The sequence below is a fragment of the Perognathus longimembris genome, chromosome 16, assembly GCF_023159225.1.
Source record: "Perognathus longimembris pacificus isolate PPM17 chromosome 16, ASM2315922v1, whole genome shotgun sequence".
In the NCBI taxonomy this organism is placed as follows: domain Eukaryota; kingdom Metazoa; phylum Chordata; class Mammalia; order Rodentia; family Heteromyidae; genus Perognathus; species Perognathus longimembris.
Genome location: NC_063176.1, coordinates 53,286,686 through 53,302,303, shown reverse-complemented (window position 1 = coordinate 53,302,303; position 15,618 = coordinate 53,286,686). Strand labels below are relative to the sequence as shown.

Sequence of the window (15,618 nt, the reverse complement as noted above, 5' to 3'; positions counted from 1 at the left end):
GTAAAATTAAAAATCAAAAAATTAAGTAAAAAACAGTGAACATGGTTTCACAGAACATTAAGTTACAATGATAAACTATGAAACTGATTTGCCTTTTATTCTGCAAATATACACAATTACATATTTGAGTTGTGAAAATAATGTCAAAATCACATTATAGAACTAGGTTTATTCCTTTCTTCCATTTCTATGGAACCGTATTTATAAGTACTTTCAAAACAAAAGAAAATAAAGTCAGCTTTAAGTTATAAACTTAAGCTTTATGGAGAAAAGGCTCAGAGAGTAAAACACATGTATAAGACATAAGAAACATTTTAAAAATAAAAACTGGAGGCTCAGCCCCTACACTATACTAATTCTGTTGTCCTAAACTCTGTACATTCTAAAGCTAAAACTCACAGAATAAACAGACTATTTGCATATCTGCTATTATATGTAATCTTAATCAAAAATTACATGCTTGCAAATTTAACCTCTAAAATATAAACACATCTGATATCCCTTTACAGAACTAAAGTTGAATACACAGGCCCAGAATTTCTCTAAATGTTATGATTCATATCTGGTAAAAGTATATGCACACAGAAACAAATGATAGGTGTTCCAAACTTTCACAGCATAATTAATCTTCTTCCCCATATACGCTTTATAAAAGCATACTTAAACATTGAAAGGCATCCTTAAAATTTGTGTATTTTGCAAAAAAAAATTGGGTTAAATAAAAATCTATGCTAAGTCCTCTCTTATTCACACAACTAATGGTTGAACTACATCTCAAAGCCCATGTACAATATGTATTTTAGTTTAACATTTCAAACCTTATCTCCTCATACAATTACAATTTTGTCTAACAAACTCTCAACTACTGGATGATTTGCAAATCAGGAATATCTAAAATTAAAACTTAGAAACTAACTTACTTCAAAAACAAAAAGGAACTATAAAGACATAATTTTTATACCACTATAAAACACTAAGCTCAGAAAATGTTACATCACTGAACTATGAAGCTGGACAGAAGGTATACTACTGGATTCACCAGCAAAGTTTATCCTGAGGTCTAAGTGCTGGTAGGTTTGTATACAGTCTTTCCATTACTGAATGTAGGCTTGCTGCCTCTGCCACTGTGCAGACAACTAACTACGCGTAGCTCCCACCAATGACAGCTACAGAAGTTTACCACCGGGCATCATTCCCACCAACACACATCTCCCATGCTCAAAGTAATGAGAAAAATCATGTTAAAGCCGTGTGAATATGAAAAACAGAATGCCACAGGTGAAAATCTATCCAGTTCTGTAAAATGCAAAGCAGAAATAGATCATTATCCTATAATAAATATCACCTCTAATTAGGCGAGAAGGAACTATCAGTAGAGGTGTATGAAACAGTTTCAGAAACCTATAGATAAACAGGAAGGGATCAATTCATTTTACATACAGAACTCTACAATCATTTGAGGTTACTCTTCAAAAAAGTGTTTAGAAATATTACCTCAGAGTTACATTTTATGTAGTACTAACAACTATTAAAGGGAATTTAATCCCTTTCTTCATAGTCAATAATCCCTACTTCCTAATCTCACATCAAGATAGAAGGAAGTTTTTCACTTTTACTTTTCTTTCATTACGTTCTAATATTGAGTTGATCTGAATTGGGCATTGTGAATGCTTCAACTACAAAGTTAAAAGCATGTTTTTATTACACATTCCAAATTCTTTACAATAGTTTCAAGACTATCCAGTTGTGTTCCACATAGGATATTTATATTCATTTTTAAATCTATACCTTTCCAATATTTGATATTTGCTTGAATGTTTTTGTTTTGTTTTTATAGGATACAGGTTCTAGTGACTTAGAAAAGTCCACTAGAATTATCACAAATACATACTTTTCAGAAACACTAACAAAAAATATTTGCTATCATTATACCTCCCATCAAGTGATAGACATTTCATATGCCAAGAAATAGATTTTAACTTCTACATTTAAGTTTATTAACATATAAAACATAAATGAAGACTGAAAAATAAAAATGTAACTAGAAGTGATTCTGATTTTGTTTTCTGGATATATAAACATATAACATCTTCAATTAGATTTTCAATTTGATTACATATAAGGTTATTCATACAATCAACATTACATGTTTTTAAATAAAGACACAAATTTCTAACAACTAGACAGCATTAAGGAAGTTGTCAGCAATCTAATCCCAAACATAAAATTATACAAAATCCCTTCTTCTCTTAAAAAAAGAAAAAAAGACATGTAACCAGAAAAAAAAATGAGGGAATAAAATACAGAAAGTTGTTCTTGTATGAATCAAAGCCACCAAAAGAATTCAAAAGTGACCTTGTAAAAGTACACATGGTGCCTTGGTTAACCTTACTTAAAGTGCTGCATAGTAAAGATGGAACTAAAAACACAAGACTACCCACTTCTTGTACTGAAGACTTAGAAATCCCTTTCACAGTAGAACGCTGTTTACTGGACTGTACCCACAAGCTTCCTGAAAGTATTTTGACTAAGGCTCTTAAGAAGCTCTATCAGCAGAAGCTCTGACTAACAGATACACTATTTTAAGCAGGAAAATCTTCACAGTGGTTGCATCCAGACTATACACCATGCCGGATCATGAAATACACTAAAATGCATGAGTATTTGCAAAGTAATGACCTTGAAAACTTGCATGAAGAGAATGTGAATAGATGGGCAGAGATTTCCACACCTAACAATCAGGCCAGAAGACTTGCTAAACTAGAAATATTCCATTAATACACTATGAAACTTCATTAAAAAATGTATAATGTTGTCTTACTGCTTTACTTAGCAAGTAACAAAACTATCAACCATCCTACATTTGACACAATGATTTTAAATTAATGTTAAGGTACATAATCTTGTAATTTGTGCATCTCAGTTTTTAACATACCTACTAATCATTTAAGATCAAAATACACTAAAATAATTTTTTCATACTGAAATTTTTGCCATAATTTTGAATTCCTTAACTAGCATGAAAACCAAGTGCAGTTTAAAAATACAGAACATTTTCCAGAACTACAACCATGAAGAGAAAATTAAGAAAAAAAACAAATATTAAGACTATACATTCTCTAGCATCACCTTTTACACTAAATTCATCTAGTCTACAGATTATACTACAAATTTGGATTGCAAGAATACAATTTTTTTTCACAAGGTAATCAAATTTTTTAAACTGGTAGACCTATGTACCAGGTCAGAAATCATTAAAAATACTACATAAATATGTCCAAAACCAATCTTTGTTGGCAATATTTGAGTGTTTGTTCTTTATTAAAGCGCTTTAGCTTAAAAAAAGGAAAATAAACAAAATTAATGAGACAATAAGTTGATGCTTTGATGCTTTTGTTAATTAAACATCAAAACAAAATAGCTAGTAATTCCTAGACTGTGATTCTCTCCATACAACTACTATATCTGGAAAAAAACTTGCACAAATTAGTTTTTAGCACAAAGGTTATCTAACTGGCACATGTACTCACTCATGACTACTGTTAAGTGTTATTCATAAAAGTAAAACTAATGCAATTAAAAAGACATTTAGGCTCAAATACATTAAAAGAAAATATAGATGAAATATGCATATGCATCTCATTAAACATCTTGCTGAACAATAACTGAGTAATGGAAAAAATAATTATTTTTCATGCTGTATCTCCTAATCCACTTTTGAGAGCCAAATGCAAACATCATGAAAGGCAACTGGGAATACCAGTAATGGGATATGAAGACTACCTTCAATTACCAAGTTTTCCATAGCTGTTCTGTAACTTTCATGGGGAGTCATACAATCAATGGGGTGTTGGAGAGGTTACCATATTTCAATAATACTCAATTTGTCAAACCTCTTCTACTATATCACTTGAGTTCAAATATGTGAATCTGACATTATTCTTGCAACCATGTCATACAAATATATTTCTTCATGGAGGAAAAGGTAGATCATTTAAAAAGTCAATCAAGATAAACTGCTTTTAATAAAATACTTTAAACATATAACTTAACCACTGAAATTGACTGAACAGAGCATTTTAAAGCCCCAATTGTTCAGAAACTAACTTAAAACATAAACCACTCGTTTTGTGTTATTATTTCCCTGTATTTCCCACTAAATGTGCTTCAACTGGCATCTAAATAGTTTCTTTGCATGGTGAACTGAAACATCTTGAATGCTCAAACTGTATTTTTATGAGTGCCTAGGGACCCTAAATTTTAGTGGTCTATTAAATGCCAGCAATTTCATGCTGCCTTGCATAAAACAGCATTCACATATTAGAGCACAGAAGTTCCATAGCTACATTATACTTCTGTTCCAACTTTCAAACAAAAAACTGTAGCAGAAGCTAATCAAAATAATATTTTAAAAATAATCCTTCTCAATCTTTTCACATTTACTTAATAGAGTATCTGTTAACAAATACATAACCTTTAAATTCGTAAAAGCTTTTCAAATTCTGTAAGCAACTATTGTTTATCCTCAAAAACTGTACAGTGGCCAAACATAGTGAGGAGCAGAAGAATATATAAACTTTTTCTCACTCAGGGACAATGTGCCTTCATATTCATGGCAGATGTTGACATACATTAACCTCCTGGGGTATTTACTGATTGCACATATTTCCATGCAGAAGCAGCCATGGAACTGATTTTACACATTTCTGCCATATGCTTCTTATTGTAAGATTTATACAGTTTCCCATGTTAAGTCTTTTTAATCTCTTACCTTGCAATGTTATCCTTCTCATAAAGAAATCCAGTCCTATAGTTTGTTTGTACTGTTTTCCAAAAGTTTCTTGAGCAAAACACGTAGCTAAGGAGGTCTAAAAGAAATTGATGCATGGAATATGAAAATTAATTTTAAGAAATGCAAATTTAAGTCCACTACTAAATCTTATTAAATAACCCTTATAATTTTACTTAAAGAAATCCAACAAGCAACTTTACGCCCCTCTTCCAAGGGGAGGAGGGACTTAATATCAGCAGGTAAACTTGCAGGCAGTCAGAAATGGAAACAACAAATTAATCAGTTAAAGCTCTTTAGATCGCCTGCTCTTCAAGCTCCTTCATCCTGATGGAAATCAGAATTTGAAAATTACCAATAGAAAGCACAGGGACATTACTAAAGATCTGAATTTTACATATCACTTCAATAAAAAGTGTAGAGAATGTTAAGTTTCACTTCGAAGATTGAATATTCTTGTGTCCGCGGTTAATAAGAAGCAGAGGCACTCAAGGGAGAAAAGCTGGGTATAGAAATTTATTTTTCCCTACAAGAAAAGCATCCCTATTATCTCATTGTCTCTGTATTAGGGTTGATAAAGAAAAATAACTATGTAGAATGACCCTAGTAATAAATATCAGTGAAATAAAGAAGCTAATATTCTGAAGATTATTACAAATCAGGCAAGATGGTTTCTATCCAAGGACCATAATGCAAAAAGCCATAGGATGTAATAACCAAAACACATTGCCATCTAAATTTTTTAAATAGTAACTAAGAGTTTCATTTAAGGACTCCAGAGTTTTCTAATAGCATACCATTTCTTATCAGAGCAAAAGACTAACCATTCTGGTACCAACTGAAACAACTCCATAGGTCAGAGTTCACAAGAATTTGAAATGCACTATTGTTACTTGAAATCTATTTGGAGAGCAGCTTGCTAAGTTTTTATACTCTTCAACTGTCAGAGTAAGTTATTTTTTAAATTAAAATTAGATGTCCACTCTTAAAATTGCAAAAACTAATATAAGATTTCCAAGCTGGTTCATTACAGTTAATTATGGTGTAAGGATAGCAGTGCCAAAGAAAAGCTTGCCCAAATTTCGATTCCTTTTACCAAGATGACTCAAAACTCCACTTATACAAGAAGCATATGTTTCACACAAAGACAATCTGCACACCCTAAACTCAATTTTTGATTAAGTATTTGTCACAAATTCCTATAAGAAATGTCATCTAGTGTTTACTGAGCACCACTACCCAAAAGATGTTTTACCAGACATTCAAAAATAAACTCACTCCAGGTATTATGCCCTTGAAGTATATAACAGTATCAAAACAGAGAGATAGATCAGATTAATAAGGTAAGGACTTCCTGGATTTCAATTAGCCTTAACCATACCATGAGCTTACGTAACAGCACAAAATCATCTGTGAAGAGGCTCAGAGTTCTGCCAATGAATAACTATCACTATTTATACTATTGTAAGTGGTTCATATTCTCATAGATGGATAGTAGAGTTATTTTTAAAAATCACAGAACTTTAAGATACAAAGGTCATCAGATTAATGTCATTTGAGGTAATCTTCCCTTTAGGAATTTCCATTTTAACATTTTTATTAATTAATACTCAGAAAAACGCAAAACTCTTCTCTTGGCAATAGGACTTCCAGAATTTTTTTTTTTTACGCTGCAAACATTTTAATGATTATTGTTGAGCATACATTTGGAAATTTACTTCAAACTGCAACAAGTTTAAGTAAATGTTTATAATATACAAAGAAAATACAACCAAACATAAAACTTGCTTTAAGTGTTCCTCGCACCTAGACCAGTGTTTCCCCCTCCCTTAGTATATCTTTTATTTTTGAGCTGCACAAACACACTTAATTTGATCTTTATGGTATGGCATTTAGGAAATAAAAATATACTCCCACCTCAAAGAAAGAAAATGGTTGTGCGTGATTAGCTTCTCAGAGCAGCTTCTCAGATCTTCAGTGTTCACTGGTAAATTTCTAACAGTGTATTTGTGTAAAGTTTGTTATTTCATATTCCATACACTACAGTTGCCATCACTGATGCCCCGTTTTGCTCACTTTTAAGCTACTTCATCAAAAATCCTGCTTCCTTAAGACATAGAGAGTTAATGAGCATCTCAAGCTTTTTCTTTTCCTTTTTAATGATGCCTGCACTATTCTAGTATTCTCTTTCGTTTGGCATATAATCATGGACTTCCAGAATTTTAAAGTCCTACCCTCAAACATTTGAGGCAAATATAAAGCCTCAAAAATCACAGGACTTTCAATTATAACAGAGTAATAAATAACCAAAAATACTAGCTATACAGTATTAAAATACTTTTTTAATTATGTCATCTCCTGAGATGTACTATAAAAATTTCACAGAATCAGTTGCATCAGTGGGAGGCTTCTCTTCAAGTATCTACAGTTTGTGCCACCTTTCACAATTAATTTTTCACAAGGTACAGTGTAAATATCCTTCTTAAAGTAGACAACCAGCTAGCATATAGCATAGCTGAAACATTTTATGTATCTGTATACATCCATACACATGGTATTTTGAAAACTTCTAACATCTTATAACCAAATTATACTAACACTGATATGACACCAAACATTTTTGCTTCAGAAATTTAAGGACAATGTGTAACAAACATATGAATCAGAGGAAGAAAGAAGAGAAACAAGGAGGAAAGAGTTAAATTTCTCTCTTTCTCAAAAAAAAAGTGTGATCATTCCAGTACTGTTGTCTATTGCTTCATCAGTGCATACAAAAATGTCCAGACTTAAAACCAGCAGGAAGAATTCACAGAAGGAAAAGGGCACAGATTTATATGAGGATACAAATACGAAGGAAAGAGAGAATGAATTCACAGAAGAAACAGTTAAAATAGTCTGCAGGCTATCTGAGCACTGAATGAGGTACAGAGAAAATAATGCTTGATAACAGCTTTCAGATGCTTGTTTCAGAAAAGTTATGGCAGAAAAAATTGTTGTTTTAAAAGTCTAGTCAAGAAGATGAAGCACCACCAAAAAAATGTACCACTTTTATTCTCTGAAGCCAAATGATAGTCCTAATTCAACAATTTGGAAATTAAATATACATTGATATATATATATAGTGAAGATAATAATACAGTCTATAATATATATATTGTACACAAGACAGAACACTGAACAGAGATGAACAATAATTAGAACTAAATTAGCTATGATGCTCTAAACTTAAAAAAGAAAACTAAATATAAAATTGTGGATAAATTTCAACTGAATAATAAATGCACACCAAATAAATACCAGAAGAAAATGAAGGATAGTTTAAAGAAATATACTACATAGGTTAATGGATAATTTGGGGGGAGGGGCTTGTTCACCAATGCATTATAATGTCACTATAATTTAAAATGGAAAGTAAACTCAATTAAAACCATTAAAATTCCGGAAACAAAAAATTATGGGACCTTCAAATGAATAAGAAAACTGTTTTTTTTTAATCTCACAAAAATTCCAACCAAAAAAATTAAGAAAAGTGAGAGAAGGGATGGGTTGGAAGGTATGGGTGAGAATGTTGAATAGGGCAACACTGATCAAGACACACTATTCATAAATTGCCTTGTTGAATGGCAACTCTCTTGTAGTTAATTTAAAAATTTTTTAAATCTAACTTAATTTTTATTGACTAGAGGTATGAGAAACAATGCTTAACTATTTATAACAATTCATCTACTCAAAAAAGCTTTCTAGGGTGCCCAGAACCTATATAGTACTATGTACGTAGAAGTATTTCATATGATACGTCTTCAAAAAAAAAAAAAAGAAAGAAAGGAAAAAGTGACCCCAAGTTCTTCCCCAAAATATATGTGATCACATATGTTAAATTGCTTTCCCCCACAATAAAATGCATAACTCAGTATCCTGGGCAAAGAAGAAAGAAATTAACAGAGTATACTCCAAAATCTACATATGAATGAAATCTTTCCCAGGAGTCCTAGAAACTCTTTAATTTCACAACCAAGTTAGAGGAGCAGCAGCAGCAGCTTGGGCAGTGTCAGACCAGGAAGGATGCAGAGAGAGAAGCCTTTTCATCACAGAAACCAGGATCCCCAACCACACCGGTAACGCGGATAGGTGAAGCCAAACGCAGGAAACTGGCAGCAGCAAAAACGAAACAAAACCTGGACTGGGCGAAGGGGAGACACACCGGGAGCATTGTCCCCAGCGCTGTGCCTGTGACCCAAGTGACAGGTGTGAACGCACCCCGGGGCAGAGAATGCACTGTGTTGGGAGGGTAGAGACCCTCTCCTCAGAGCAAATACCAGACGGTACTTATCTGAATGCCAGAGGGATTCCACGATTGGGGGGGGGGGGGGAAGGTTGGGGAGGGGCAACTGGTCTTTGAAGAAAAGGAATGTGGGAATATTCTCACATCCCGCACGGACTCATTCATTCCTTCTGCCAAGGGTCACCCGGGGCTGGATCTGAGGGCCTGCGAGCAGATCCACCACCACCCCCACCACCGGCCCCAACCCCAGCACCCTGCCTTGATCATGCCTGTCTGCATGCACGTGTGCCCTGACAGGTGCACGGTGGTGCTGGGAGCAGCAGCGGTGGAGAACGGGGTGGGGGGTGGGGGGGGATGATATCTAACGTGGATGGGACTGCCCTCGGTTCTCCCCGAGCTGGGTGCACGTGTTGACATCCGACGCGTGTTTTCCCATTTGGGTGCGCATTTTTTCACCTTCCTCCCCTGGCAGGGACCCCACCCCACCCCTTACCCCGTCACCCCGTTACCCCTGGTAAACAAGAGGCGCCGATGGGGTTCGCAGCGTGGCCCTCTCATGACCTGATCACCCAGGGAATGTGATTCCGGAGCGAGGAGAAAGCTCTGGCGGGGGAACCGGGGCTGGGGGGGGGGGGGGGCATCAGCACCGGGCGAGGGGCTGGGCTGGGCAGGTCGGGGGCCCCCGCCAGGTGACCCGCGCCGCCCCGAGAAGGCCGGCAGGACGCCCTTGGCATCTTAGGTCGGGGCCCGGGCACGGCCGAGCGGCTGGAAGGCTGCCCGGGGAGGCGATGCCGGCCCGGGCCTGGCGGGAGCTTTGGGAGGGGAGGGGGGGTGAGAGGATGGGGGGGCGGACGGCTCTCGCCCGCGCTCCCGGCCGGCCGCCCGCCCGCGGTCACCACCCGGCCGGCGGGCCGGGCCTGGAGGCGCCGGAGAGGAGGAGGAGGAGGAGGAGGAGGCGACCCGGGGCGTCGGGCCTGCCGTGGCGGGCCCGCGGGCGGACTGACCTTCCCGGAGGTCATGGCGGACCCGCTGGAGGAGGACTGACCTTCCCGGAGGTGCCGTCCCCCAACACGACGATTTTCAGTTGCCGGTCCTGGCTCTCCTCCTCCGAGTCCGACATGGTGTCCCCGGGAAACCTGGCCCGCCCCCCTCCCCCCTGAGGTGGAGGGCGGGGAGGAAGGAGGAGGCCTCCGGGGGGGGGGGCGGGGGAGAGGAGGAAGGCTGGCCACGCGGGGGCAGAACCCCTCCCCGCGCAGGCGTCTCTCCGCAGCCGCTGGAGGGACCCGGAGAGAGTCACTCGCCGGGCGCCATCTTGCCCGCCAGCCCTCCCTCCTCCCCCCGCCCCTCCCCGCTGCCCTCCCGCGAGGCTCCGCCCCCTACGCGTCACACGTGACGCGCACGCCGGACCTCGGTGCCCACTAGGCCGGAGACCTGGCGGACTGGACCACTGCGCGGCGGCGGGGGAAGACGAGTGAGGTCAGCGAGACGCTACGCCACCGTCGTAGAAGCAGTTGACGAGAATAAAAAATGGAGGTCGTTACTCAAGCCAAATAGACCGAAATGTGCGTGGCACAGCTCTGGAGAGGACTCTGTAAAATTCTCCGGTTTCGCTCCCCGCCTGGGTCGACCCCCGCCGTCAACGGATGGTTTAGTCCAAGGTGGGCGGAGAGAGGCTGACGCACAGTTGCCTTGGAAACAAGAGTCGGCGTGTAGGCCGCGGGGCGCCGGGGACGCGTCGTGCCGCGGACCGTGAAGAGACACACACGCGCGCGCGCGCGACCTCTCCAAGGAAGGTCGCGAGCGGGGAAGACCCAGCGAGGCGGACTGAGGGGTGCTTGCGACGGCTGGAGCCTCCCGGCCCCGGAACCTTGGCAGTTCTCAGACGTGTGGCCCGTGGGGGCTGCGGAGGCGGGGGGGGGGGGGGGGAGGGGGGCGGGGGTCCTCAGAGGAATACTATGAGAATGATTTAGAGAAAGAAGAGGGGGCGGGTGAAGAACAAAAGGTAGAAGCAGAGCTGAGCCCTCCTCTCCCCCCCTGCCTTTGCTGTTGGCATCCCTGGGTGAGATCGTGCTGTTCTGAACTACTAGGGCCGATTGCAGCGTATCTTCTAGGAATAGTATTGTAGAGATAGCACTATGAAGCACTATCCCATATTCTAGGTATTTCAGGCCTTTTAATTTTGAAGTCTAGTTAGTTCGGGATAAAAAGGGCTCTTTAGAACCAGAATCCTGAGTTTAAAGTGTCATTTCTGGCTTCCCTAATAGATGATCATCCAAAGTTTAATCTAAATAATTTCACATTCAAAAGGCATATTCCTTTATGAAGCAATCTAGACTGTAGGTCAATAATATTTGGTTATTAGAATATTGTTTCACAGAAAGTAAATTATATGGCCAGGCATGGTAATGCACCCCTGTAATCCTAGCTGTGCAGGAGGCAGAGGCAAGTCTTAAGAGTTATGGTCTAAGTCCAGCCCTTCAGATAAGAAATCCTAGTTAAAATAATAAAGGAAAGCAAAGAGATCTGCTCAAGTGATAAAAGCATCTGCTTAGCAAGCACAAGGCCCAGAGTTCAAACCCCAGAATCAGATAGGCAAGCAAACACAGTCAGGCAAACACATACATACATGCATACAGTCCAGCTAATGGCACCAAGTATGCCTTCCCAAATAAAAACTCACTGTAAAGAAAGGTGACCCAAGTGTTCCATACTGACTTGGTATTACTTAATGCTTAACTTCACAAACATTTAATGGATGCCATATTCTTCACGAGTAATCTGAGCACTAAAGACACAGAAATGGACAAAGCATGGGAAGATCCTGTGCCTTGGAGTTTACATCTGGAGGCAGGGTGTAATAGGCAGAAGAATAAATAGCCCCACACAGATGTCTGGCCCTAACCACTGGAAATGATTATGATTATGGTTATCTTATTTGGAGGGACTGTTTTCAGTAGAAGAGCATATGTGATCAAGCCAATGAGTTTGAAATGTGGAGATGATGCTGAATTACCTCAGTGAACCCTCAAGGCACTCTCATGTGTCATTACATGGGAAAAGTGGAAGCTGAGCCCATGGACTGGGCTCAGACAGAACAGGCAAAGACAGTATAAAGACCTAGACTGAAGTGATTCCCACACAAGCCAAGGAATGCTGGCGGCCAGGAGCCAGAAAGGACACCAAACCCTCCTCCGGAGCTTTCAGAGGAACACAGCCTTGCTCACATCATTATTTCAGTCTAGAACATTCCTTTAGGATTTCTGAGCCCCACAACTGAAAGCATATAAATTTGTGCTGTTTTCAGGTTCCAAGTTTATACTAAGTTGATAGAATGGCTACTGGAAATCAATGCAGAAAGGAAGAGAAATGTATAATAAATCAAGAAGAAAACTTTAAAATAGTAAAACAGGTGGTGAATAGGATGGCGTAAAATTTCCTACGCTTTATTATTCGTCACATAGGTAAGAAAATAAGACAAAAAATTAGGGCGAAAACAGGTTCAGGAAGTTCCAGCTTCACTGTCTACTTAACAAATGCAGTAATTATCCATCCGTGTTCATCTTTCTGAAAGATTTCATAATTTTGAAGATGTAGAATTTAGGATTGAAGACAGTGTGAATATAGACTTGGGATTGAGGCAAAATAATAACAATGTTCCAAGTCTGAACACTTGGGTATTTTGCTGCAAGCATGAGAAAAATACACAAATGACTGCCACAGACGCATGGGTTTATTTCATTCCAAAAGAGGAGGCAAATCCCAGGAAACTTCCTAATGCTATCTCTCAACTATTGCCTCCTCAAAGTAACTACCATCCTGACTTCTGCCATGATAAAATAGTCTTAGTTGATCCTTAGGTTCATATTAAAAGACCACAAGAAACATGTACTTGTCGGGTGCTGATGGCTCACACCTGTAATCCTAGCTACTCAGGAGGCTGAGATCTGGGGTTCGAAGTCAGCACAAGCAATAAAGTCCATGAAACTCTTACCTACAATTAACCACCAGAAAACTGGAAGTGGTGCTATGGCTCAAAGTAGGAGAATGCTAACGTTGAGGACCAGGACTGCACCCAGGCCCTGAGTTCAAGCCCCACAACCAACAACAATAAAAGAAAAAAGAAATATGTACTCTTCATTCATTATCTTCATCATCATAGCTGTCCAATAAAGCAGAAGTAATTGGTGTGTACTATTGCAGGGAATAATATCCATTCTATTATTGATGGACATATAGGTTATTTCCAGTATCATGAATGATGTTCCTACACCACTCCTCCAACGTAAATCGTACACATACACCATTCTCTCTCAAGAGGATCCACCATTCATATTTTATAGCCTATAGATAGAAGAGACATTCACAAGTCATGGCATTGGCTCTTAGATATACTTTCTAGTCACCTGAATTGCAATTTGCTTTTGAAGTAAGACCTGAAACCAACTGCTACAGGTAAGTATATGGGAAACACTTTTAAGATAGGCAATGACTTTCTCAATAAGACTTCAGTACCCCAGGAGGCAAAGCAAGAATTGACAAAGGCAACTGTATCAGATTTAACGTTTCTTCACAGCAAAGGGAATAATTACCCGAGTGAAGAGACAGCCCTCAGAATAAGGCAAAATCTTTGCTATTTTACCAACAGGTACTTGCTATCCAGCATGTATAAAGAACTCAAAAGGTCAAGCATGACGGTATACACATGTAATCCAAGCAGTTGGAAGATGAAGGTTGAACGAAGCCATAAAAGCTAGAGGAAAAACAGGATGAATATTCATAATCTACAGTGAAATTCCCTTCTCCAGGTCCAATGTGAAGCTCAAGTCACAAAATTGTCTGATAATTGGTGAACAAAAAAATTTAAACATGCTCATCCTCCCTGACCAGAAAGGAAAGGCAAATCAAAACAACTCTGAGATTCCAGGTCACCCACGTTAGACTGGCCAGCACTGTGAATTGGAACAACAAATGTTGGTGGGGATGTGATGGAAATGTAAACAAGTACAACCACTCTCAATAGCAGTATGGAGGTTCCTCCAGAAACTAAATCTACATCTTCCCAACTACCCAGACATACCACTCGTGGGCGTCTACGCAGGACTTCACAAGCTAGGATACCATAAAGACACTTACACATCCATGTTCATTGCTGTACTATTCACAATAGCCAAGTTGTGGAAACAGCCCAGATGCCCTACAAGAGATGGGTGGATTAAAAAAAAAAAGTACCTATGTACAATGGAATTTTACACAGCCATTAGAAAGAATAGTATGTCATTTGCAGGGAAATGAACAAACCTAGAACAAATTGTGTTAAGCGAGGTAAGTCAAACTCAAGAGACACAAATTGTACATGTTTTCTCTCATATCTGGGAGCTTGATCTAAAATGCTGAGACTTAACAAATTACATAGATCTCTAAGTATTCACCTGGGAGAGGAACAGAAAAGCACAATGCATTTGTGCATCTGACCATACAAAATACTTACCAAAATGGATTCCAGGAAATGAAAACAAGAGGTGTTTTTTTTCCTTGTTGTGATTCTTGTTTTCTCTCCTGTCCTGTTTGTTTATTTGTCGTTGGAGGTGTGAGGGGGACACAGAAATGGAGAGGCAAAGGGTGAACAAATGCAGCAATGGTACTCACTGGACTCTATATTGAAAATGAACTACACAACTTATGGATGGAGATGGGGGGGAACTGAGAGTAAAGGACGGGATAACATTGTCTGAGAAGAAATGTACTCTTACCTAACTTATGTGATTATAATCCCTCTGTACATCATTTTTTTAAAAATAAAAAATAAATTTAAAATTTTTAAACATTCAGGCAGCCCCCTTTTAGGATTGTATATCCTTTCAACAAACACAGATTAGACTATTTATACTAATCTTTCCACCAAAGCCATCTAGAATACTAGACATAGACATAGCTTCTCCCCCACCCCTAAAATGTGGACCCAATCTAAATGTCTACCACATGATGGATTGTTATGCAACAATGAATTGCTGCGTGTTACAATGTGAAAGACTCATCAGCATAATACTGAATGAAAAAGATCCACATGCAAATGAGAACATATCCTATTATTCTATTCATGCAAAAACAAACAAAAACGTTTATCCCGCTGGTATCAGAAGTTAAAATAGTGATTACCTCTGGGAAGGGAGCTTTTGGAATACTGGAAATATTATTCCATTTCTTGACTTGTCAAATGAGAACATGTCTAGTGTGTGTGTGTGTGTGTGTGTGTGTGTGTGTGTGTGCTTGAACTCAAGGTCTCACACTTGCTAGGCAAGTGTTCTACCATTGGAGTCATGCCCTGAGACCTTTTATTTCTCTATATCTTTCATTGGGATTTCTTTCTTTTGCCTGGGCTGGCCTACAAGTAACTGGGATTACATGTATGCACCAATACATCCAGCTTTGTTTTTGAGGTCAATTCTCACTCCATTTTTGTCTTGTCTAGATATTCCTATTTCTGACTCTCGGGTATATGAGATGATAGGTGTGAGCCACCATGCCCAGCTGCCATACTTTGGGCAAT

The 15,618-nt window shown here is 39.1% G+C and overlaps 1 protein-coding gene across 1 annotated transcript in view; it reads right to left on the bottom strand.

Annotated features, from left to right (window-relative positions):
* The window catches only part of Rab28 (RAB28, member RAS oncogene family), a 58,866-nt gene extending 48,478 nt beyond the window's left edge, over window positions 1-10,388 (bottom strand). The window contains exons 1-3 of the mRNA XM_048364131.1: window positions 10,117-10,388; window positions 4,654-4,868; window positions 1,346-1,401 (exon numbers count right to left, since the gene is read on the bottom strand). Of these exons, the coding sequence (XP_048220088.1) occupies window positions 1,346-1,401; window positions 4,654-4,868; window positions 10,117-10,191 (346 nt within the window). The 5' untranslated portion in view covers window positions 10,192-10,388. The remainder of the gene's footprint in view (window positions 1-1,345; window positions 1,402-4,653; window positions 4,869-10,116) is intronic.
* Between the last annotated feature and the right edge of the window lie 5,230 nt (window positions 10,389-15,618).